The sequence below is a fragment of the Recurvomyces mirabilis genome (assembly GCF_035927965.1).
Source record: "Recurvomyces mirabilis strain CCFEE 5264 chromosome Unknown scaffold_31, whole genome shotgun sequence".
Classification (NCBI taxonomy): domain Eukaryota; kingdom Fungi; phylum Ascomycota; class Dothideomycetes; order Mycosphaerellales; family Teratosphaeriaceae; genus Recurvomyces; species Recurvomyces mirabilis.
This window is the reverse complement of record NW_027041965.1, coordinates 308,345-333,717: the sequence shown is the minus strand read 5'-3', so window position 1 is coordinate 333,717 and position 25,373 is coordinate 308,345. Positions and strand designations below refer to the sequence as shown.

Sequence of the window (25,373 nt, the reverse complement as noted above, 5' to 3'; positions counted from 1 at the left end):
ATGTAGAGTATAAAAGGCTCTATCCAACTCTACTCCCCACAACCAACCATATGTCGACCCAAGCTAAGAAGTAAGCCTCCCGGAGGCCAGTCCAGACGTCACGAGCAGCACGCATACTGTACTCTCTGCATCGGCCACACATTTCCGAGCCGTGAGCCAACATGCATGCGCTGCCGAGAAGAAGCATGGGAGGCATGTCCGGTCACGAGGCGCCGACCTTCCGCCTCTTATTTTCGACCAATGACATGGGTAGACGGCTGGATTCTGCCAGGAACAAGCGCCATCGACGCAATCTCTATCTCGACAACGTGGGCTTGCCGCTGTCCGTGCGCCTCATATATCTGAATGAACATCATCGTCGGAAAAGACGGGAATATCTTTGCAAGCATGAAAGCAAGCAGAGAAACTTAGTATACATATATTACAGAGTTTGTGGTTGCAGATATGTATCTGTGCAGGATGAGCTCTGGACTCTCTCGAGTCACGTAGGTTCATGCATATAGGAGGACATTTTGCCTCCGCCCGAAGTGAGCCCGTGCTGCATGAGCTATCACATCGATGCAGACCACACACATGGATGCCCGTCCGGTATCGCGAATGTTGATGTCGAACAGAGCCGGCACAGATCTGTAGGAGTCGATCCGGCAGACCTCGATCGAAGGGACGGGAGTGGCATTGGTAAGGCTGTCGCACTGTGGCGGATGATATTGCCTGATTCAAGAAGTCTAGGCGACAAGTAGAGAGACATTGAAGTATTCACGCAAGGCTGCTTGATGGTCCCTCGACTCCACATCGTGCTGTTGCGCCCTCCAACGTACGCCTACGACTGGCCGAGCGGACGGTATCGTTGTGTGTTGTGAAGTGGAGATACTCTCGTCGATCATGGCGATAGAACACTCAAAGCAAATGCAGAGATCGAGCAGAGTTGCATTTCTCATCTCTTCTTGCCAATGCCCTCGTCTGGTGCTTGCTGACCAATTTCATCATAAAACTCAATATCGCCATCCTCACCAATCCTACCCTTCCTCAAAAAGTGCCCTTTCTCCTTCATTATATCCTCAAGCGTGACACCCTTATCGGAGAAGATCCTCAAATGATCACTGATCAAATGCCTGTTCTTACATCCGGGACATGTGACTAGCGTAGTACCGTGATGATACGCCTGCTTCGTTATACGATGCGAGGAGCGATGTGAACACTTCTTGCATGTGAAGTGCATCTCATAAGCGGGCTCTTGCGCTTTTCGCGCGGCATGTTCGTCTGCATGTTGGGTTTCGAACTCGCTTGGGCGATCTGTGAGTGGATTTGGTGGCCGAGTTGTGCTCTCCCGTCTAAGCTGGTTTGCTATGCGCGTATTTGCGAAGGGCTTGCGGAGGAGCGACGGAGGTGATGGTCGTGCGAGTTGTCGCAGAGGCTGCCCATTTGCTGTATGTAATTGTCGGAAAGGCGCATCTAGAGTCTGTCGGACTGCTCTCCCAGCTGATCGTAGGACGTTTGCGTGATTCATTTCAGTGGATGATGGAAGAAATGTGGCTGAATCGTCAAGAATGCATCTTTCTGCCGCGTTCGTCATGGCTGTTCCGAGCGTCCTGCATGTGAATTGCCAATTGCGGACGATCTTACACCTGAACACTTACATACCACCCGACACTCCTCCGCTCTTCATACAATCATTTTCACGGCACACTATCTTTAGCAGGATCCTTCCTACAGCTTCGACGCACACAATCTCTCTCCGACATATTCAGCCACTCAGCACAAGCGCGACACAAAGGCACGTCTTGCCCCACCAAAGCCTCCAAAAGCCACCATATACTCAAGAGCCGCATGGTGTGAGCCAAAGAGGTAGCAGACCCAGGGAGTAAAGCGGGAAATAGCGAACATGGCGTCTGCCATGTCGCGGAGAGGTGGCGGGAAGATTCGTGCACCAAGAAGAGTAAGTCAGCTACTGCATGTGACACAGACATTCACCTGCTCTCTGCAGCGTGGTCTCGGCTTCTGCGTTCGTGCCTGCCTCCTGTGGCCTCACGTTCGCACAGAACTCTTGACGGACCAAACATGGCTGACATAAACCGACAGGGCCTCAACGGTGCAGATGTCGACTTCCAGACCACGTGGATCGTATTGGAGACAGCCTTCCGCGAGATCCACACGAAGAACGCCTCCGCCCTGTCCTTCGAAGAGCTCTATCGCAACGCCTACAAGCTAGTGTTGAAGAAGCAAGGTGAGGAGCTGTATAAGAGAGTGGCAGAGTTCGAGGAGCAGTGGCTGGGCAGCACTGTACGGAAGGAGATCGTCCAGACACTCTCAGCACCACTCATGGTCAACGAGGGTGCTGGGCGGACACTTGCGACTGCAAATGAGCGGAGACAAGCGGGCGAGAAGTTCTTGAGAAGGCTGAAACAGTCATGGGAGGACCATCAGGTGTGCATGGGCATGCTCACGGATGTACTGATGTACATGGTAAGTGAAAGAGGTATCACTTCCTAGGATTGACAGTTCTGACAAGCAGCAGGATCGTGTGTACTGCACCGACCATCGACAACCCTCAATCTTCGCGAAGTCTATGGGTCTGTTCCGCGACCAGATCTTGCGCACACCACTCAGCCAGCACCAGCCTAACTTACTAGACGTTCTCACGCGAATCATTCTGGATCAAATTCAGATGGATCGTGATGGCGAAAACATTGATCCGTTTCTAATCAAGTCAAATGTGTACATGCTCGAAGGGCTGTACGAATCAGATGTGGAGGCGGAGGACGACAAGCTATATCTGAAATCATTCGAACTTGAGTTCCTACAACAAAGTGCCGAGTTCTATAGGGAGGAAGGTGCTCGGCTGTTGAAGGAGTCCGATGCAGGCACATATTGCAGACATGCGAAACGTCGAATCGATGAGGAGAACGACCGGTGCCGCTCCACACTAACAGAATCGACATCACCAAAGATTGTGCGCGTCGTGGAGGATGAGCTAATTCGGAACAAAATGAAAGGCTTGATCGAAATGGAGAGTGGCGTTGCATTCATGGTCGACAACGAGAAGCTACATGAGCTGAATTTGGTCTTCGACCTAGAGGCGCGGGTAGACCCGAAGAAGCCTGAACTCACCAGGGCCATGCAAAAGATTATTGCAGAGATGGGCACGAACATTAACAATGCAGCTATTGCAGCATCCGAAGCACCTCAAGTCCAGACCGAAGCACCAGCAGCAGAGGAAGATGACGGCAAAGCGAGGACTGCATCCGTTAAACCACTGAATCAGCAAACGGCAGCAGCGCTGAAATGGGTGGAAGAGATTCTTGCGCTCAAGGACCGCTTTGACAACATTTGCAAAGAGTCCTTCAAGACACAGAGTGTCGACCAGGCCCTGTCAACAGCCATAAATCGCAGTATGGCAGACGTCATCAATGCCTTCTCCCGTGGCAGCGAGTACATTTCATTATTCATCGACGATAACATGAAGCGCGGCATCAAAGACAAGACGGAAGCAGAGGTTGATCTGATGCTGGAGAAGGCCATCATGGTCTTGCGTTACCTACAGGATAAGGACATCTTCGAGACGTACTACAAGAAGCATCTATGCAAACGACTGCTACTCAAGAAGAGCGTCAGTGTGGAGGTCGAGAAGCAGATGATCTCCCGCATGAAGGTCGAGCTCGGCAATAGCTTTACGCTTAAATTCGAGGCCATGTTCAAGGATATGACGTTGAGCGAGGAGTTGTCGAATGGTTACAAAAAGCATGCGGCCGGCGTGGCGGACTTGAACGACTCCAAGGGCATCGAGCTCAGTATCAAGGTGCTCACCTCCATGACCTGGCCACTGGAAGCTTTCCGCAGCGGCATAGAAGGCGACAACGATGGCATAAGACCACAGATCATCTACCCACCCGCGATCCGACGAGTGAAAGAAGGCTTCGAACGCTTCTACAGCCAGAAGCATTCCGGCCGGAAGCTGACGTGGCACAACAATATGGGCGATGCTCTACTCAAGGCTCGCTTCCCGCATTCGAAAGCCACGGTCCACGATGTCGAGTGCTCCACCTACGCCATGTTGATCCTCCTCCTCTTTGAAGACCTTCCAAACGGTTCGACCTTGTCGTTTGAGGAGATCGAGGCTGCTACAAATATACCCCTGGATGACCTGAAGCGCAACTTGCAATCGCTGGCTGTGGCGCCCAAGACGCGGTTCCTGGTCAAGACGCCTATGAGCCGCGAGATCAAGCCTGGTGATCGATTCAGGTATAATGAGAACTTCGTGTCGAATGTTCGACGTATTCGCGTTGGTGTTGTATCTGCTGGGAACAAAGTCGAGGGTGATAGGGAGCGTAAGGAGACAGAGAAGAAGAACAATGAGGATAGGAAGTTCCAGATTGAGGCGGCGATTGTGAGGATTATGAAGTATGTTCACCCAACCATTTTCCGTATTAGGAACACAGTATGCTGACTTTTCTTGCAGACAACGGAAAGAGCTGGCTCATGCTCAGCTGCTCACTGAGACCCTCACGCAGCTTTCGCATCAGTTCAAGCCTGATGTCAACATGATCAAGAAGCGTATCGAGGGTCTGATTGAGAGGGAGTATCTGGAGCGGATGGACGAGGCGCCTGTGCCTAGTTATCGGTACTTGGCTTGAGTTTTACTGCGGTCTGATATGGAGGACTGGGCTCGCAGAGAGCTAAGGGATGGAGGAGTTTACGTCTAGTCAGGGCATCTGCGAAGCGATGGCGTGGCTGGATAATATGTTTGATGATCCATTTTACGCAAAGCGCTTAACGCTGGGTAGCGAGGCGCTGGTGAGAAAGTTGTATTCTTGACCCTTGGGCGCGGATGAGATGTCTTTGCATCTCACAGGTTCAGCAGTAGCAGCTAATAGCAGCTGATAGCATTGCTAATCGTGCTCGCCACGTGATAATTCTTGCATTCCAAGGAAGTCACATTCGTTGCACCTCACAGATTCGAAATTCGACCTCGCATCGCCTCTCTCTCCACAATTATGTCAACTCGATACGATTCCCAGGCCTTCACCATTCTAGAACAACTTTCATGCATTGTAATCCACAGCCCAAGCCCGAAAAATTCTCTGGTGGACTCCCATCCTGTACCCGCTGTGGATATCCTGCAGGCGCCCAGGATATTCAACGCTGAGCCGTCTTGTCAGACAACGTGGCCGAGCATGGCCCAACGACAAACGGGTGTGCCTGTATCTACGGTGCGTGCACGAAAATAGGCGTCGCAGACGAACGATTATGCAGCTCTTAGACCTTGACAACGAAGATGCATTCCATTTGGCAGACTGAGTATACACTTCTGCTCAGTCACACAGCGTGGCTTGGCTCTGAAACGCGTCAACCGCTCTTCGATCCCGGAGAGGAAACAGTCCATCTCAAGCATCTGCGTTCCTCGGCGCGAACTGCTGCATCTATACTCTACCCCATCGTCATCGCCGTACAGCACCAACCTCGTGGCGTCCTCACCATTCTGTTCGGACAACGGAAGAGAAGCTAGGAAAAGAACATTGTCCCGAGGCCCCAGGACGCGAATCTTTTGGCTTCGGTTCCTGAAGCTAGTGGCAGCGGGAAGACTGCCTACCCGCGAAGCCTTCCGACCACGACACTTTTATGGATCCCTTTAATCAAAACGTTCGACCAATCTGGACAACGGTGCCACTTTGCGATTTGTCTTGCTCGTCGTCTTCACGACGCGCTGAGTTTTGCTGGTTGTCGCAGACTCATGCGGCACATCTGAATGGTCACATCCCTACCGCGATGCCACACCGCTCTTCGCGCGCGATCGTGAAGCCGTGGAAGATACGGTTGAGTCCAGTGCACGACTTGCCGCTACGACGCATGTGCTTCCCACCAGCGCCGCGCCCACCCCTGCGCATACGTCTCCACCCTCATCGTTCTGACAGGCTTGCCGGTAGTAGTTTGAAACAGTTTCTTACCCACAACAGCTGCGATCAGCGGTGCGTGTCGCCAGGCACACGAGCGGCAGAATCGGACATTGGATTCTGTCGTGCATGTCGGCCGCTAACAAGGTGATCTGCTCTCTTTATTGTTTCGTCGCTCCTCTCAGCCCTTTCTCTCACTCCTGCTCGCTATCCGAACCTCACCTTCACAGGAACGAATTTGCTGGACTTGTCCTTCTTTCCCGAGCCCAAGCTCATCACACTCACTTACATTGTCCACGGTGACAATCACGGTCTCTACGTTCTAGCATCTTTGCCCTGGTCGGCATCACACACTTCGCGCTCCAGCAGCAGCAGTCCAACCACCCCGACTCAAAAGCATCACTAAGAACATATCTCACGAACTCATTCCGATCCTACAATGTCTCCAGTCACTCAATTCAGTGTCCTGGCCTTCGCGGCAGGCGCCTTTGCTGTCCACGGCCATCACGGTATACACAGCCACCCTTCCCGTTCTGGCTCGGCCAGCGGCAGTGGTATGTTGTTCCCTTACCCTGAGGCCAACGCTACCGGCCTTTGGGGTACCACCGGCACTGGTCTGTCTACTGGCACAGCTGCACCAGACAGTGCATCGGCTACCAGCGGCGGCCCTCCAACCGTCTACGTTTCGCCCGTCCCGGCTGCGTCCAGCTCATCTTCCAGCCTTGCTACATATTACAATGCTGCGTCCGACTCTACGACGACCTGCACAACTGATGTCACAATCACTACCACCGAGCGCACTTACGTAACTGTCACTGCTGGTGACGGGTCTTCTTCATCTTCCAGTGTTGCGGTATCTGCCACCGATCTCTCCACCAACAACGGTCAAGTGACTTCTCACGTCACTGTCCACAGCACCATCTACGCTAGTGCATCCGGTCCGATAGTCAGCTCCAACTCCAGCTCGGCTTCCTACAGCGCCAGCGCTCCAGTCTACTCCGCCGCGTCCGTCTCCAGCGCCAGCTCGAGCTCTGCCAGCAGCTCTTCGTCCTCTTCTTCCTCGATCGCGGATGCAAACTCTCAGTCTCAGGCTCAGAAGTACCCTACCTGGCACCGATCGTCCTCTTCTGCGGATGCGACTAGCAGCTCAGTCTATGTTGCTCCCAGCTCCAGCTCTGTCTACGTTACCCCAAGCTTGTACTCAGCACCTAGCTCCAGCTCCGTCTATGTTGCACCCACGACTAGCTCCGTCTACGTGGCTCCTACCACCAGCTCCACCTCCGTCTACGTAGCACCCACAACTAGCTCCAGCTCTGCCTGGATCGCACCTTCGTCTGCATCCAGCTCGGCCTCGGCTCCATCTTATAGCTCTGCCCCATCTACTGGCGGCAAGCGTGGTCTCGCTTACAACGATGTCTCCCTCACTTCCGCGTTCGGCGGCTCCGCCCACGTTGGCTGGGGTTACAACTGGGGCTCCAGCTCCGGCGGCCTCAGCAGCTCGCTCAACTACATCCCTCTCCTTTGGGGCACACGTTCCGACTTCACCAGTGTCTGGGCCGCGAACGCACAAGCCGCCATCAATGCCGGCAGCACTCACTTGATGTCCTTCAACGAGCCCGATCTCTCCACCCAGGCCAATATGTCTCCTCAGGATGCCGCTACGGCGTGGAAGCAGTACATGGAGCCCTTCGCCGGCAAGGCCAAGCTCTGCGCCCCTGCTGTCACCAACGGCGGTGGCGAGATGGGTCTCACCTGGTTGTCCAACTTCTTAAGCGCTTGCCAGGGCTGCACAATTGACTGCGTCAGCATCCATTGGTATGCTAGCCACACTTTGGGCGACTATTTCAAGGAGCAAGTTACCAATGCCACGACTGTGTCTGGTGGCAAGCCAGTGTTCGTGTCCGAGTTCGCCACCACTGATGGTAGCAACGACGATATCTCGAGCTTCTTGCAGGACGTTATGCCATGGATGGGTACGTGCACCATTGGTTTCGCCTGAGTGATCTTCCACTGACTCGTCTATAGACTCCAACAACGACGTTGCCGGCTACGCCTACTTCATGGTGTCCAACGGCATGCTCGTCTCTGGCAGCTCACCTTCCAGCTACGGCTCGACCTACGCCACCTACTCTTCGTAGATCGGATGGCTGTTGCTATACACACGAAAGCTGACGACCTTGGATATGGAGTACATTCTGTTTCTTGTAGATACTCCCGGGGTTCAAAAGGGCACTGGACACCTGACGATTTCAATTTTTGTTGTAGATTTTCAAATTTGATGGGCCCTTTTGTGCATGGCGCGGGCGGCTGCGAGGCACAGCCAATTCTCGATAGATGGTATATACCAAGTACAAAATCATGACAAGTGCCATTGCTCGTCCTGACTCAATCTCTTCATGAATCGCAACCACATCTGAAAAGATTCCGTCGTCCTCCCCGCTTAGAGGGAGCAGGTTGGCTGTACGTCGGCCACTGCATCAGTCAAGCTGTCAGAAATCCTTGCCGACACCGTGCCTTCCCGCGCTGTTGTGATTTGCTTGTGTGAAAAGAGGATAAACAGAGTTGAGGCTATCGGCCACTGCCGGGGTTAACGAGCCGAGCTCTGCTCTGCAGGTGGAGCATTGGGACCAGAAGCAAAATGCCTGAGCATTAATTGTTGCATCGTGCTTCTGGAGCTCTTGTGACCTCGAGTACACGAACGAGGGAGGTGCAGAAGTTTTGCAGAGCTCAGAGCTTCCATTACGATACCATAAAGATCCGGTAGCGTCGCGAATATGAGGTATGCTGTCCCTTGCATCATTGCCAGCAGGGCCCCGCCGCGGTCTGTACTACCGGCGGGTGATGCTAACATTCGACTGCTTTAACACAGATTCGGCCAGCAGCTGCGAAGTTCTCTGATCAAGGACTGGTATTACTACTACATCTCCTACGATGAGCTCAAGAGGAGTCTAAGGAACACCAATTTTGAGCATACCCCAGCCATCCAGCAGGTCCACAAGCAAGCAGCGGCCTGGAGTGAGGATGATGAGAAACGCTTCGTCAATCAGCTCGAGGAGGAATTGGACAAGGTGTTTACCTTCCAAAAGGTGAAGAGTCAGGAGATCATTCGCAGGATCAATGCTACGGAGAAGGAAGTCAATGAGGTAATCGGTCGCTCGCAAGCTGCTGAACAGGACGCCAGTGCCAAGGCCAACGAGCCTGACGAGGAGGAGTTCTTGCTGCTGGAAGAAGATCTCTCGGACATCATCGCAGATGTGCACGATCTGGCCAAGTTCACCCAGCTGAATTACACCGGTTTCCAGAAGATCATCAAGAAGCACGACAAACAGACCCACTGGCATCTAAAACCTGTCTTTGCTGCACGTCTCAATGCTCGGCCATTCTTCAAGGACGATTACGATGGCACTGTGATCAAGCTCTCAAAGCTGTACGACTTGGTCCGAACTAGAGGCAATCCTATCAAGGGTGATTCGTCGGCTGGTGGCAAGCAACAGAACTTTGTTCGTCAGACCACGAAGTACTGGGTGCATCCGGACAATATCACCGAGCTGAAGCTCATCATCCTCAAACATCTACCTGTGCTGGTCTTCAATCCGAGTAAAGAGTTTGAGAGAAAAGACTCTGCCATCTCATCTATCTACTACGACAATACCGATACCTGGGAGCTTTATGAAGGCCGTCTGAAGAAGACCGAAGGTGCCGAGGCCGTTCGTCTGCGATGGTATGGTGGTATGGAGTCAGACACGATCTTCGTCGAGCGCAAGACACATCGTGAGGATTGGACTGGCGAGAAATCTGTCAAGGCTCGCTTCTCGTTGAAGGAAAAGAATGTCAATGCCTACCTTCGCGGTGATCTGACGACGGAGAAGATCTTCGAGAAGGCGCGTCGCGAGGGGAAGAAGAGCGAGAAGGAGATCGATGACCTGGAGGCACTTGCGAAGGAGATCCAGTTCCGTGTCATTGACCGCAAGCTGGTTCCGGTCACTCGCTCCTTCTATAATCGTACTGCCTTCCAACTGCCGGGTGACGCCCGTGTGCGCATTTCACTTGACACTGAGCTCTCAATGACCCGCGAGGACAACATGGATGGCAAGCGCCGGTGCGGCGACAATTGGCGCCGCATGGACATCGGTATCGATTGGCCATTTTCTCAACTACCAAAGGAGGATGTCGCCTTGTTCCCGTACGGTGTGCTTGAAGTCAAGCTCCAGACTGCGCAAGGACAAGAGCCTCCAGACTGGATCCGAGAGCTTACTGCTTCCCATCTCGTCGAGGCTGTGCCCAAATTCTCGAAATTCATCCACGGCACTGCTACTATGTTCCCAAAGCGTATCGACCTTTTGCCATTCTGGTTTCCTCAAATGGAAACTGACATTCGCAAGCCCCTGTCGCACAATTTTGGCCTTAATCGACCCGGCCAGAGCACCGATGTAAGCACAAGTGCTGCTATGGAGGACGACACTGATGACGAGCTCGATGGCGACGAAGACGACGAACCACCAGCGGAGAATGACCAGAATCTGCAAAGATTACGCGCGGCCCGCGACGCTCTCGAGCAGCATGAGCAAGAGCGCCACTTGGACGAGGCGAATGGTCAACCGAACGGTAATGTTCTGGACGAAGAGGAGCGTATGGCGCACAAGCCAATCGTTCACGCGGACGAGGACTATCCATTGTACGACTCCGACGACGAAGAAGAACAGCTCGCCGAGGCTAAGAGGGTCGGTGGCTGGACTTACCGTGGTGCATTGGTTAGACATCATGCACTACTAGCAGGCGACAAACTTCTGGACTTCCTCAAGCAAGCAGCTCCCATGCCCAGACCCACGCAGATTCCTGGACGAGAAGGCAGGATGGGAATACCCGCTGGCAAAGGTGTGTCAGAGAAACGGTTCAAGGCTCCTCCTGGGAAAAAGATTCATGTGCCTGTTCGTGTTGAGCCTAAGGTTTCGTTCGCTGCTGAGAGGACATTCCTTGCCTGGGTAAGCCATTGCCACAATCCTATTATGATCATTCAAGCTAATGAAGAAATAGCTCGAATTCTCCATCATCCTTGGCTCCATTGCAGCAACTCTGCTCAACTTTGGTGACAATCTCTCTCTCGCCTCCGCTACGGCTTTCACTGTCGTCGCCATCATTGCACTTTTCTACAGTATGGGCATCTACCTCTGGCGTGTCAGCAACATCAAGAGCCGTCGTGCTGTACAGTATCACGATAAATGGGGCCCAAGCATGTTATGTGTTGGCCTTGTTGCTGCTGTTGCCGTCAGCTTCGGATTCAGGATCGCTAAGGGGAGTGAGGGCGGCTTGCGCGGTTGATCTTCATCTATCGACGTTCGGAAAGCCTGCCTGGAGGAATTTCCTCGTTGTCTTTAATACGAAGACTCAATGTCGATGTACTTTGTGAATATGTACTGTATGTAGTGTGTAGATTACCAACTTGTACAATTTCTAAGGCGGTCAATAATATACTGGACTTCCTCCTGCTTGATCGAGCTAGGCGCCCAACACGATTACGACGAATATATCGAACTTCTGGCAATTGATGAGCAATTGGTGGCCTGTGATAGGCCGAATCACATGCACCTCGTGGTTCGCGTCATCTGCTGGGTATATGATGTGGGGTCGACTTCATGATGATTAATTGTACATAACTAATAACTCGCTGCTATCTCTCTGCATTTCTATCTCTTCTTACGAGACGGTATATCAGACCTATCAGGCAATCTAGCGAGAATCAAGTTGGGTTGCTATTGGAGAAAAGCTAGGCAACATGGCGGACGCAGAGCAGCAGCAAGACAGAACAACGGGAGAACAATCGGAGCAGACACCTCTGCTTGGAGGACCGGGCGATGCTAGCCAGCAGGGCAAGCCTCTCTACCATAACTTTGTCATTGGTGAGCTTGGAGATCACTTGCAATAGGCGGGCAACATGGCACTGACGTTCATGGCAGGTACGGGTGTTGTGGCACAGGCTGGCGTTTGGATCGTATGCACGACACTGGGATGATAGTACAGAGGACACCGAGCTGACAGATGACTAGCTAGCAGCGATAGTATGGGGCAGTGTCTTCAGCAATGATTTGAGCTTGTTTTCCGCACATCCAGTAAGTCTCTCGGACCACAAAGGTCTCTTCCTACTAGCTAACGGGCCTCCAGCTCCTCAACTCCGCTGCCGTCTTGTTCTTTGTCCAAGGCGTTCTGATCCTCCAACCAACATATACCGCGAAGCAGAAGAAGCAAGGCACCTACACACATGCTGCTCTCAATGATATCGCCGTCTTGGCCGCTGTCGCTGGTCTCGTCATCATCGAGTATAACAAAATCGATCACAACGGGGCGCACTTCGAATCGATCCATGCCATTCTGGGTCTTGTCACGTACATTCTGGTCATCTTCCAGGCACTGGTGGGGATCACGCAGTTCTTCACTCCATCACTATACGGCGGCGTCGACAATGCGAAGGCTTTGTACAAGTACCATCGAGTTGGGGGATACATCACGCTGCTGGTTATGCTGGCTACGGTCTGTGCGGCAACGCAGACGACTTTTAACAAGAATGTGCTGCAGATGCAGTTGTGGGCGGTGGTCGTGGCATCGGTCATCATTGTGCTTGGTCTTGGTGCTCGCATCAAGCCTAGCAAGTTCGGCTGGCTGGCTGGGCAGTAGGGCGACTTGCATGGCGAGTGTGCGACACAAGTGATGGTCTCGATGATGGTGCGGCATATTTTCACAACCTGAGACCCACATGACACGCTGGAGCACTTTCTCAAATCTGTTTTGGATATCCATCATTTAAGCGAGCATTTCGAGCATCAGACTGAAAGGCGTTGCGGGTCGGCTAATATGTAGCTTTCAAGATATGACAGGCATATACACGTCAATCATTAGCAACCGTGTCTTACGCGAGCGACCTGGCTAAATGATATACGCCTTGGAAAATAGCTGCGGTATAGACATCGGCGGCGGAAAAGCTTATTTATGTATTGCGATTGTTAGTGTAGATGTGGCTGCCGTTTGCTATACAGGATCCCGGACGCGCACTCGCCGCCGAGAGGACGTGCCCATATACATTCGCCGAGCTGACGGTGTCGGTCGCGATTCTGGAGGGCGATAGATAGAAATAAAGACACTCAAGCATCAAGGACAGCACAATCATACCGTCCTGCACAGTGGGGTTGGGTCTACAGTAACCGAGAGTAGGCTGCTCTGTACCACGGGCGCTGTACCAAGACTTGAGTATTTACCGAATCATAACCTAGCTCTGATGATATGACACTGGCTACCTTTAGCACTATAATGCGTCGCCATAATCACGTGTAACCTGGCACACCGACTGCCCTAGTCGTGCTGTGTGCACCTCGGACTTGACGAAAATAATACGCCATTGCGGCAGATCTGCTTAGCCGTTGGAGCTACGGCTTAGAGTTTAATGACCGCGGAGAGGCCGCGGCCGTAGCACCAACTCCTTAACTCATATTAACAAGTGAAACTATTGTGCGACAACAAATCCACACCAGCCAATTTACTGTTCCTCGATGTCGAAGTGTGAAGTATACAACACTGCTCGCTCCTCCCTTGCTGCGCAATTTTCGCGCCTCCACCTCCCTCAGGGAAGCAAGGTCCTTGCTCTCGTGCCACCATGATGGGTGATGGCCGTGGTCCAGAAACAGCCCACAGCTTTGGAGGGTTGGTGAAGACGGTTCGCTACGAAGACGCTTCCGATGGTATACCCCCGGTCCAAATCAGATCGATCAGTCCACCACCACTACCTCCTGGCTTGGCGCATTTGTCCGACTCGGCTGCGTCAGTTTCTGGACGACCTGCGACTGCACTTTCCGACGAGCTTAAGAGGGATTCGGGCATTGCTTCTTCGGTCGGTCATGCTTCCAACGCGGAAACCCAGCAGTCTGGGCTGGGGTCCAATCTAGGCGCGGCACGTGGCTCTACACTTCCTACCATCATAGTGCAGGATGCAGAGTCACCGCCAGCACACGAGCGGAGCAGATCTCCTTTCCACAGGAAGAAGTCGAAAGAACGGGTGACGGCGATGAAGGACGAAATGCAGGGAATGCAGCGCATTCGGAGTTTCAAGGGCATCCAAGCTGAAATCCCTACAGGTGGATTCGACGATATTCAGTTTGAGGATCTTGCGTCTGACAAGGTAGGCTTTTCGCAACGTGGCAGTTTATTGTTTGGAGGGAAGAAGATGAACGACCTTATTGCCGCGCAAGGCGATGGTGTGTCATATTCGAGCGGTATTGTACAGCCGATCAGGCCGGCAGATGAGCCTCCGAGGGCTGAGGAGCCATTTCAGGAGCCAGCCAGCATACAGCAGTCAATGGCAGTGCAGGAGTCAGGGCAGTCACAAGGCACACAGGCTTCAGCAAAAGCAGTAAAGGAGGTGCCAGAGACACCAAGGACTGGGTTGGTCAGTGGAAGAAGAAAGCCGAGCGTGCACTTGCTGCAAGCGGCTCTGAACGGGGGCAGAGTCCTATCTGCTGAGGAGATCTCTTTCAGTTTGCGTGTCCGAAGCATGTATGAGCACGGGGATGAGCGGGCTGGTGAGTGGGTCAAGCCTGTAAAGACGGCCGTAGTAGACGAGACTTCAGATGCGACCAAAAACATGAAAGGCGTCACAAACAACGGAACTGCTGGCACAGCCGCGCACAGCTCGCAGAAACTGCTGGGCGAGAGTATACGTCGGCCTGCAACTGCTCAAGATGTTCGTGCTAGCTATGCGCGGGATGCGACCGAGATTGCTGGTGGAATGGAGGACTGGGACGAAATTCATGGAGAGGATGTTGATCGGTATGGCTTTATCAGTCCTAGTCGCAGCGCTTCGCGACAGTCTACGGCATCGAACTATCCACGAGAGAGTGTACAGCGTGTAGCGACAGCTCTCAGGCTCGAAGCCGAAACTCCTCGTCGTGATCGCAAGCTTCGCCGTGGCATCTCGAGTGCGCGCTCTGCTCGCTCCGCACGCTCTGCCCCTCCTCGTCCCAGCCAAGATGACACTCTGCGAAACGCACCGGGCTCGATGCACAGCTACCGCTCAAACAGATCAGCACATGGCCAATCCACGCCCTTCTTCTCCAAGGAGAGAAAGTTGCTAGCAGGGGCCGCTGATATGTTGACTTTGCCACCCGGACTCGCGGACATTGCTGAACAGGAGGACAATGGAAAGACTGCGACTGGGCAGAAGCGACGCGAGTGGGCACGTGATGAGAAGTGGCAAAAGATGGCCCGGCCTGGCCGGGAGCGGTCTGGTAGTAAAGGCGGTGGCATGCATTTTGACTTCGACACGACTGATCCGAAATTGGTCAGCCGCACCTGGAAAGGCATTCCAGATCGTTGGCGGGCGACTGCATGGCATAGTTTCCTTTCGGCCAGTGCTAGGAAACGAGGCAACCATGTCTCAGATGAGAAGCTGGTCGAGGAATTCTACAACATGCAAGAGCTGAGCTCGGCGGACGACGTTCAGATCGATGTCGATGTACCACGGACCATCAACATGCACATCATGTTCAGACGACGCTACCGTGGCGGACAGCGTTTGCTGTTCCGCATTCTACACGCGATTAGTCTTTACTGCCCGGAACCTGGCTACGTTCAAGGCATGGCCAGCCTAGCCGCAACTCTCCTATGTTATTATGACGAAGGAAAGGCGTTTGTGATGATGGTGCGCTTATGGCAGCTTCGTGGGCTGGAGCAGCTCTTTCAGTCCGAATTTGTCGGTCTCATCGCTGCGCTCAACGAATTCGAGCGCGAGTGGCTTCGTGGAGGCGACGTCGCGCAGAAGTTGGAAGAGCTTGGTATCCCGTCCACCTCGTATGGTACGCGATGGTATCTTACGCTCTTCAACTTGAGTGTCCCATTCCCAGCACAGCTGAGAGTTTGGGATGTGTTCATGCTTCTGGGTGACGCACCACTGGGTGTGGCTACTCCTTTCGGCGGCGCTGATTTGGATGTTCTCCATGCGACGAGTGCAGCGCTCATCGATGCTACAAGGGAGATTCTGGTCGATGCCGATTTCGAGAACACGATGAAGGTACTGACTTCTTTCATACCTATCAAGGACGAAGACTTGTTGATGCGCGTCGCGCGTACGGAGTGGAAGATGAGGAAGAAGAGGGCTGGCACGAGGTATTGAGTTCGCACGTCGTGGCATTTTCACTTGTTGTGTTGTCTGTTCATGGGGCTCACATGGAAAGCGGAGCATCGCAAGGCGTCAATCATTCTCGGTTTTTGTTCATGCGGAATGGGATGGCTGGCCAAGGTCATGAGTATACGGCAGGTTTGGGCATGGCGTTTTCGTCAAGATACCCCATCGCGTGTAGCATATCATAGTAGTATCTTAATGTAATGTCTAGCTACTTCTCACTTGCTACACCCACGATCTGAACTATTTGCAATGCCGCCGAACGAGGGTCGACTTCCACTCGAGAACATCGACAGATTGCCATGGGACGGACAGTATCATCGACGATACAAGAGGCAGACTTCGATGCATGCCAACAGTCGTAGCGAAGATCCGAGCTTCTCCAAATGTCCACGAGTGAAGATCGCTGGCGGTACGATGTACGACTGCAGCAATGAACCATTGTCATGGAAGCGAGCCGCCTCGCCAAATGCTCAAGTAATGCTACTGCACACCTGAGGTAACACGAGGCGATAGGACGACCAAAACTCTCAGTATTTCAATTGCCTGAAATGATCAGCCCTGCGTTGGGTGGAGTCCTGGTTGGCGGAAGTCACTAACGGCTGTATGTCTCAGATGCGTGCAATATGATGACATACGGTACGTAGCGTGTCCTCCACATGCGTCGGTAGCGGATGCGGAAGCTACATGACAAGACTCATCAAATCACCTCCTATGGTGTTCGGCAGGTATTAGTACGTACTCGGGTGTCCCCTCCACTTCGTTCCACTCGTATGCCCACGCCCGGTTGAAGATCAATACCTTACAAAGATCCTTGATCAACGATGCAAGCGACCAAGCGAACAACGTGCAGTCGCGTGGAAGCTTATGTACGCATGCTACGCACATGGCTCTCTGATCATTGCCATATCCTTCGACAGACCTCGCGTGCAGCGTTTGCGTTGTCCGAAGCAGGTCTTGATAGGCAAGGCGGATGTGAGCCCGTGGTCGGCTGGCTAAATTTGCTCTCGTCATCCGATCATATTGTTTCTTATCGGAGCCGGTTGGCTAAGTCGTTGACGACAGTCACCGGGAAAATCTGTGCTGTCCATCATTGGACGGACCTGATGCTATCGACTAGGAAATGATACTACTATTGGCTGCTGTATTGTATCAGCTGCCCGCCTCGGCAGTTGGTTGCGATCTGACGAAGGTGGCAGGAGGGGCTCGGGCTAGCAAATCTGAGACGCAGAAGAAGGTTTCGTGGTCTCTTTCTGGTAAACGCGGTGTGGATACGACCGTAACGAGCAAGAGGGTGCAACTTGTTGCCAGCCACACATGGTAAGGTATCATCCTGGCAGAACTTGTTTGAGACGATCCCTCCGCCACATGAGGTTCCGGCTCGACCGAAAGAGCAGAGCGGAGCCACATGGTCAGCGCATGGCCATGCTGATCATCAAATCTGCATTCATAGCCAACGACTGGGTGTCAGCTCGCCTGACCGACTCCCGCAATGTGCGGTTCGTTGCCACTTGGCACGCTGCATGCTGCGAAAGGCGCAGAGTCCAGATCGACGACCCAGGAAAAGCAAACGCACTCCAACACCATCGGACCATTCAGTCCTGGATAGGTGGGCATGCTACACAAGCGACGTTTCATCCGTCCACTATACACAGGCGTTGCGCACCTTTTCGGCCTGGTGCTTTCATAATGCAATCTACATCCTTGTGCGCAGTAAATGTCCGGTCGCCGGGAGCACTGGAACGCGGAACTGCCACTTCCCTTGTGAGGCGCATGAACCCAATCCCATGTCTACAGTACGACCAAACGGACATCCTCTCCGCTATCTGCAGGGCAGAGATTGTGCCGTGCGCCGTGGCTTGGATGGGGCTTGCACGGTGGAGGAGACGACTGCATTATAAACTTTTGCAATGGTCGCGCCAGGATGAGAACGTCATTTCCGCACAACTTATCACCTCGCGTGGTTCACTCGACCGTTCAGCTGATCTTTTCCCGGTGAGATCCAGCTCGCTCGTTGGTGGCCCGATTGATTGATTGACTACCTGACACTAATCCGAACGCGTCGCTCACGCCCGATCTTGCCATCCGCAGCTCGTCTTGACTTGCTGTACGCGGCACATTGCTACAGGGTCTAGGTCTCTAACCTGGCTTTGTGAAGATCTCGCGAACTAGCAGGACGAACTGTGGTGCGACTCGCGATCTGATAGGACTGCCAACGGCTGCAGCCATCCTGCCGCAGTTGGATCAACACCACCGTCGAACAACCCTAAATCTGCTTGAACGAATCGAATGAGATGTACCATTGATCGACAGCCTGCGGTGGCCCACAGTTGCTTGCAGTCAAACAGTGCTACGGCGTTGCACGGATTGAGCTTGCGACTTGAGAAACGTCACGCATGTCTGCATACCTCTTTTTAAGTACGTGGTTACCTCTTCTTCTTCAAGCCGTATATCCCTCGCACAGACTGAAGCTGCTTTGTCACATGTAACATCGTCGACCATCCGTCCAATGTTGCTCACGATATCCCAGCCGACCAAAAGCAAATTCGGTGGCAGAGACATCCATGACTTCTCTGCACGATCACTACATCCCTACCCTCGCGTATCTCCACAACGCAAGTTCGACACTCCCGTGACATCGCTGCAGGTCAGCGTTCCGAAGGAGAAAATGTCGACACCACATCGTGGACTTCCTCCACCGTCGGCCATGAATCTGCCAGATCCCAGCAGGCCCGGCCAGGCGTCTCTTGGTCAACCACTCGCAGGCATGCCACATCCGCCAAACCAATGGCAGGGACAGGAGGAATCGATGCGGAACTGGCTGCTGGCGAAAGCAGAAGAAGACAAGCGCAAGCAGGAGGAGGAAAAGACGCGTCAGGAGAGTCTGCGCCTTGAGCAACGCAGGATCGAGCAGAGCATGCTTCGGGAGTCGTTGCAGGCTGGTGTTCCTCCTACTATGGTTCCCATGATCTACGCAGGGATTGGAGGTGCGAATCTAGCCAACGTCAGTGTGGATTGGCTACAGCAATATGCTGGTCAGCTGCAGGCGGCCCAACAGCACATGCAACAGCAGCAGCAGCAGCAGCAGCAATTGCCATCTCCAGAGATGAGAAGAGACTCGAGGCTGATCGGGCACGGGCACGGGCACGGGCAGGCGAGTTACCCAGCTCCACCACAGCCGCAGCAGCAAGCAGTATCTGTCCAAAGCGCGGAGCCAACTCAACCGAATGTGCCATTGCAGACAACCTTTTCTGCGTATCAACCTGCTGTGCCGAGGATCGCACCCACCTCTGCTCCACGATCCGCAACACATACCCAGCTACCACGTCTGACGACGAACGAAATGTATATCCACCAACCACCCGCTGGTAATCCAGGAAGTGCACATCCTTTACAGCAGACTCAAACGATGTCCGACCAACCAAGCTCTTCGCCTTCGATATACTTCCACCATTGGGTGCCACCAAACGAGTCCAAGGGTCAGCCACAAACACCAGGAAGTAAAGGCGAGCCTATGTCTGCGCATCCAGGCTCGCATCTGTCGGAAGAAAGCTTCAAGGACTCTCCACGGAAACGGAAAGCACAGGGTGGTCATCAGGCGAACCCACCACCCTCAGCAGGACCGCAATATACATCACCTTCCTTTAGTACGACTTCGTCGACGTCTCGGAAAGCCAACCACGTACGGTCACGCAGTAACGCATCGCCTCAGGAGTCTGGCGAGAGCAGACCAGAGAGTAGACCGGAGAGCCGCCGAGATCCGGAGCCACCAAAGTTGTCGCAGCTGGAGATCAGCGAGGACCGTAATCATCGAGAGCAGTTCCGTCATTACGATGAGAGACCGGCATCAGTCAATGCCGAAGCGAGACCAGACTCTAGGCGAGAGGATCGATAAGTGTATGGGATCCAGGGAAGGCTGGGTTTGCTTGTAGTATATGCTCCTGCATGTTGGCCTGGTGCCCGGCTGGCAAGTTGATTTCGAGATACCCGTTGCTGTGACGCCGAGCAACAATGTACCCATGGTTTAGGTCAGATATATAGCTTGTAATCATGTTATGATCGACAAATGTCCAGATTATCGTCCACTGCAGCCGGCAGCTGCCTGACCTTGAGGAACGAGATGGATATGAAGTGAAGTTAGAAGTAGATCAATGAGATGTCTAGAACTCACCAAAGAAGAGAAAGGCAGGAAGATCCAGGGAAAGTGACATGTCCTCAATCGTGGAAAGGCTCGGAGCCTAATAATGTGTCTATTTTTGGGCTATTGGTGCCGAGGCGTGTGCTCTCTGGCAAGCAGATCTCGATTCATGCCGCTGACCTCTTCTGCCTCCTGTACTTCAGCCGCCAGCCATTAATGCTGTCGAGAGTAGTCTCCAGGAGACTGCTCGCGGCACAGAATACCCAAGCGATATGTGAAGGATTCCGGATATGCCGTTTGGCACGGCTGAATCAGACGATATTGCAAGTGCAGGCCAGCACTGGTGGATCACGATCTGGATTCGCCAGGCTCGCTTCTTCTGCTTCGTCGGCGCGATGGAAGACCCGTCAGGGCAAAGATAGCTATACACGAGATGCGAAACTCGCTGGCTTGAAGTCTCGAGCTGCCTTTAAACTCCTGGAGATCAACGACCGCTATAAACTTTTCCGACGAGGCGATACAGTGGTTGATCTGGGCTATGCACCCGGATCGTGGAGTCAGGTGGCTGTGAATAGGACAGCTCCTGGAGGAAGGGTAATCGGCATCGATGTCATACCTGCGCAGCCACCGAGAGGTGTGAGCACGATTCAAGGCAACTTCCTTAGTCCGGAGATCAGGGCGGAAGTCAGAGACTTTGTGCTTGATCCGCTGCGTGGACGGCCACGGGACAGTCAGAGACTGGCAACACGGCAAGATGAAGAGGGTGGTGCAACACAAGACGAACTGGAGCAGGACGATCGAGGGATTATTGAGCTTGAGAAGGCGGCAAATATTGGATCGCCTGAACCCCGGCTGAGTAGTGAGAGGCCAACGACGACGTCGTCTCAACATGTACTGGATGCAGCAGAAGGACGTGTGGTCAATGTGGTGCTATCAGACATGTGCGAACCCTGGCCGTTGGCCACCAGTACGTGGGTGAAGAGTGTTAATAACCCGTTCCGCAGGATGATGAATACAAGCGGAATGGCTTTTCGTGATCATGCTGGGAGTATGGTATGATACATTACTATCCAAATGCCTGCTCTGCTTTGAGGGTGACGCTGATGTTGGGACACAGGATCTCTGCCTAGCGGCTCTCGAATTTTGCTATGATACGCTTGCGACTGGTGGCAGCTTTCTATGCAAGTTCTACCAAGGAGCGGAGGATCATGCTTTGGAGATGCGGCTGAAGAAGCTGTTTGAAAAAGTGCATAGGATCAAGCCTGACTCTTCACGGAAGGAGAGCAAGGAGGCTTATTTGGTAGGCTTGAAGCGTAAGGCTGGTGTAGGCAGAGAGCTCGTACTTGGTGATACGTGAGCCACTTGCATCTATCTGAGCCTTGGAACGTTGCCTGTCGATTTCAGAAACATGCTAGAGTACTTGTGAACGTATCATCAGCCTGTGACTCCTCGTGGTCATGTTGTGTTCTGCATCTCGTGCTCCAGAATTCCACGAGACATGTATCCACAAGCCTTCCCAAGTCGGATGTGGCGCATGCTCATTTGCCCGCTGGTGAACCTGGAAGGGTCTACGCGAACCGTGATGTACAGTAGGCATCATCGTTTCACAGCCAACTTCAAGGTGGTCACTCTACCACGCCTTGCCCGGGCGTACAGAGGTTTGCTGTAAGAAATGATGCGGTCGCTAAGTCTACTACCGGCATCGTTGCTGGCCCTCGTAGTTACCGTCGCCGCCCAGGACACCAAGACGCTGGACTCTGGCCTCATTGTCGAAACCACAACCGCAGTGACATGTTCCCGCCCCAGCAAAAGCGGCGATAGGATAAGTGTCAACTATCGCGGTACACTACGAGATACTGGCGTTCTCTTCGACGAGTCTTACAAGCGTGGCCAACCATTCACTTTCAACCTAGGCGCTGGACAAGTCATAACAGGATGGGACGAAGGATTGCAGGATATGTGTCCTGGAGAGGGGAGGAAGTTGACGATACCACCGGAGTTGGCGTATGGTAGTCGTGGGGCTGGCGGGGTGATTGGACCTGGTGCCTGGCTGGTTTTTGAAACCGAGTTGATGGATATTGTTGGTGTGAAGCAAGAGAGTCTGAAGTTTGCGAGCACTACGGCGACAGCCACGGCTATGGCTACGGAGACGGACGGGGCATTCAGTATAGCTACGGCTCCTGCTACTGCACCACAGGAAGAGGACAAGCCGGAACTGGAGGCTACCCCTCTGGAGCCCGAAGTCACAGATCCGATATCTGCACAAGAGGGCGAGCAAGCAGAGTGCCATCTTCTCGGCCCATTCGCCTTACTCGTACAAGCTGCGCTAGGTGGCATGGCCATCTTGTCACTGGTCTGGAAACGCTATCGCGAGACGCCTAAGCGACCCTGGAAGATCTGGTTTTTCGATGTCTCGAAGCAGGTCACGGGTAGCATGCTCACGCACACTCTCAACCTCGCCATGTCCATGCTTTCGAGTGTAGACATGGTCAATGCGGCGAAGAAGGCAGGTGCAGAGGGTGCGAAGAACGATCCCGAGGGCAGGATGCCGAATCCTTGTTCGTTCTACCTCCTGAATTTGGCTATTGATGTAAGTTTTACCTCGTACTACGCCCGTACGGTCCATGTCAACTAACGTCTTCGCAGACCACAATCGGTATCCCGGTTCTCTATGTCCTTCTTCAAGTACTCCATGCGGGCTTCCTCCGCACGCCACTAGCCACACCACCAGAGAGCATAAAAAGCGGCAACTACGGCCAGCCACCTAGAGCCCGCTGGTGGGCGAAGCAACTCCTCATCTACTTCCTCGGTCTTACGGGCATGAAACTATTCGTCTTCTTCCTCTTCGCCGCCATGCCCTGGCTTCCCTGGGTAGGCGACTGGGCCCTCCGCTGGACAAAAGGAAACGAGGCGCTCGAGGTTACATTCGCCATGTTCATCTTCCCGTTGGGAATGAATGCGATACAGTATTGGATCATCGATAACTTCATCATGGATAAGAAGAAGGAGAGTAAGGGTGGGTATGAAGCTGTGGGCGAAGACGATGACGATGAGGAGGGGCGGAGGGAAGCTGATGAGCATGGGAGTGTTACGGAAGTGGGTGATGATGTTGATGCGCTTGGGAAGCAGCAGGTGGAGGATGCGCCGTTGACGGAGGTCAATCCTACGCCTATTAATACTGAGAGAGGGGAGGGTAGTGGGAAGGGTACGCCTGTTTCTGAGACGGAAAGTGGTGTACGAGAGCGAAGATGAGGGTTCGAGTATGCTTCTATTTCCTGTTTGGGTAGGCACTGTAGGAGGAGTACACGTCTCGTCGCCTCGATTTAGCATACGGCAATTTCGAAATGCGTTCCTAGTAATGTCACGCGCGATTCAATGATAGCACGTCCGGTCCTTAGTTCTATTGCACAGCAGACGCGCTGCGCACCAGGCTGCTATGATCAGCCTGAACAGGCAACGAAGGATGTGAAGACGCTGTATCGGCGCTTGGATCAAAAGGAGTCGGGCACACGTATGTGGACAGAATGTGCAATGAAGTTTGGTATCCATGCGATATCAGAAACAGATACATTCCGCGCGCCGTTGGGGTATCTTGCACGCCTTCTCGACATCTTCGACTCAATGCAATCAGAACCGCGAGCAAAATGCCATCAGCTCCACGATCGAGACGGAGCCAGCCGCCGCACAGTCTCCGCGACTTGCTATGCGCTCAATCAATCACACATGCTGTCATGCGATTCCTATAACGCCGTCGCTCACAACATAAGTCTGTACTGTACAAGTGCTGTGGTCGGTCTGCCTTGTGGTGTTGTGCAGACCGATCAAATATCCGAGAAATCGCCAGGTAGTCCACGTCTGTCAAGAAAGGTTCCAAACGTAAGCATTACTGTCATCTATGCGCAAGAGGCGAGGTCAGTAAGTGTTGCGTCCTCTTCAGCTTAGATCGAACAGCCACCTTTCCAGACTGCCACCCTCGCGACACAACACACTCTACAAGACCCCCGCTCGCCTCGCGCATAAGAAAATCGTTATGGCTTACCTGTATCCACTGCTTTTCCTTCCCCCACCTGATCTTCGGGGCGGCGCGCCTATCGATGAATGCTCCTCTATTACCTCCACACTAGCACAAAAGGCGTCAGAAAGATGTCGAAAAAAGGTGATGGTCGTCGCATCGTCCAGGAATCAACGGTAGACCTACATATCGTCACCCTCAACTCTACGCTCAGCACGCGGACCATCGTCAACAATTACCGTCTCCCGAATCCGACTCGGTTCTCGAGCGCCAGGATTAATATCCCGCACTATCCTCTCCTGCCTTATCACCCTTTCCCTTCGAACAGGACTCCGGCTCGTCATCTCCGTGTGCCGTGAACTTCTTCGGTCGCTGCGGTCCCGTCGTCGGACCACGACGTCTTCTTCTTGATAGCTGCTGCTACCGCGGATGAAGCCGCCGCCGTTGCTGAGGGACCAGAAGAGCCAAATTAGGAGGAGGAAACCTGCTACACTGCCCAGGATTATTCCTGCTACGGCGCCGGGAGCGGGCCCGCCTTGTTGGTAGAACAAAGGGATTGCTGGTAGGCCGGCGTTTTGGCGTGGGAGCAGTTGTCGCGCGTCGAGTACTCTCGAGTCTGTCGCTATTACTGCTGTGGTTGCGATGGTTTCGGGGAGAGTTGGTAGGGCAGGCATGACGCCTGCTGGAGGCTGCGATGCGCCTGAGCAGATGTTGTTGGCGTCCTTCTCCTACTCGTGTTATATGTTGTCGTTCGATCTTCGCGATGTGTTATTCCTGGAGCGTTGGCGGGGGCTCACTCGCTTCGCGCTATGCCGATCTGGGTAGATGCTCGAAGTTATGCTTGCCGGCGGTGGTTTGTGGTATGGGATGATTAGTGCTGTACAGTGATACTATTGTCGCTTGTAGTAAGAGATGAGTGGTATGAACGAGCGTCTGGGAAGCGAATGGAGGTGTGCAGAGAGTCAGAGTTGCGAAGGTGGAAGCTGACGCCATAGAAACGTCGTCGCAACTCGTGGCTGGTAAGGTTAAAAGAGGCTGGGCTGGCAAAGCGCGGACGTGCCTGAGCCGAACATCCGTTCGAGACAGGCATCACAATGGGCTGGAAGACGAGCTGAACAAATTCCTCGATACGGGACTCAGTGACAGTGACCTTGTCTTGAACTGTTTTACCAC

General features: G+C 53.3%; 8 protein-coding genes across 8 annotated transcripts; all 8 read left to right on the top strand.

The window, feature by feature from the left end:
• Positions 1-1,882: 1,882 nt before the first annotated feature.
• LTS14_009483 (uncharacterized protein) lies at positions 1,883-4,631 on the top strand (the record flags this gene model as incomplete). The annotated part of the gene is made up of 4 exons (XM_064842165.1): positions 1,883-1,936; positions 2,080-2,463; positions 2,516-4,398; positions 4,457-4,631. The coding sequence occupies 4 exons, from the start codon at positions 1,883-1,885 to the stop codon at positions 4,629-4,631; spliced, it is 2,496 nt and encodes an 831-aa protein (XP_064690373.1).
• Positions 4,632-6,327: 1,696 nt separating this feature from the next.
• LTS14_009482 (uncharacterized protein) lies at positions 6,328-8,026 on the top strand (the record flags this gene model as incomplete). The annotated part of the gene is made up of 2 exons (XM_064842164.1): positions 6,328-7,861; positions 7,914-8,026. The coding sequence occupies 2 exons, from the start codon at positions 6,328-6,330 to the stop codon at positions 8,024-8,026; spliced, it is 1,647 nt and encodes a 548-aa protein (XP_064690372.1).
• A 636-nt stretch (positions 8,027-8,662) lies between these two features.
• VTC4 (vacuolar transporter chaperone) lies at positions 8,663-11,207 on the top strand (the record flags this gene model as incomplete). Its single annotated transcript, XM_064842163.1, has 3 exons — positions 8,663-8,667; positions 8,758-10,870; positions 10,923-11,207. The coding sequence occupies 3 exons, from the start codon at positions 8,663-8,665 to the stop codon at positions 11,205-11,207; spliced, it is 2,403 nt and encodes an 800-aa protein (XP_064690371.1).
• A 454-nt stretch (positions 11,208-11,661) lies between these two features.
• Positions 11,662-12,557, top strand: LTS14_009480 (uncharacterized protein; the record flags this gene model as incomplete). Its single annotated transcript, XM_064842162.1, has 4 exons — positions 11,662-11,785; positions 11,843-11,877; positions 11,933-11,995; positions 12,048-12,557. The coding sequence occupies 4 exons, from the start codon at positions 11,662-11,664 to the stop codon at positions 12,555-12,557; spliced, it is 732 nt and encodes a 243-aa protein (XP_064690370.1).
• Positions 12,558-13,530: 973 nt separating this feature from the next.
• LTS14_009479 (uncharacterized protein) lies at positions 13,531-16,041 on the top strand (the record flags this gene model as incomplete). The annotated part of the gene is made up of 1 exon (XM_064842161.1): positions 13,531-16,041. One exon carries the CDS (start codon positions 13,531-13,533, stop codon positions 16,039-16,041), a length of 2,511 nt encoding a protein of 836 aa, XP_064690369.1.
• A 2,405-nt stretch (positions 16,042-18,446) lies between these two features.
• LTS14_009478 (uncharacterized protein) lies at positions 18,447-19,945 on the top strand (the record flags this gene model as incomplete). Its single annotated transcript, XM_064842160.1, has 2 exons — positions 18,447-18,468; positions 18,522-19,945. 2 exons carry the CDS (start codon positions 18,447-18,449, stop codon positions 19,943-19,945), a joined length of 1,446 nt encoding a protein of 481 aa, XP_064690368.1.
• A 459-nt stretch (positions 19,946-20,404) lies between these two features.
• MRM2 (2' O-ribose methyltransferase) lies at positions 20,405-21,545 on the top strand (the record flags this gene model as incomplete). The annotated part of the gene is made up of 2 exons (XM_064842159.1): positions 20,405-21,241; positions 21,306-21,545. The coding sequence occupies 2 exons, from the start codon at positions 20,405-20,407 to the stop codon at positions 21,543-21,545; spliced, it is 1,077 nt and encodes a 358-aa protein (XP_064690367.1).
• Positions 21,546-21,863: 318 nt separating this feature from the next.
• On the top strand, positions 21,864-23,440 carry LTS14_009476 (uncharacterized protein; the record flags this gene model as incomplete). Its single annotated transcript, XM_064842158.1, has 2 exons — positions 21,864-22,778; positions 22,835-23,440. The coding sequence occupies 2 exons, from the start codon at positions 21,864-21,866 to the stop codon at positions 23,438-23,440; spliced, it is 1,521 nt and encodes a 506-aa protein (XP_064690366.1).
• Between the last annotated feature and the right edge of the window lie 1,933 nt (positions 23,441-25,373).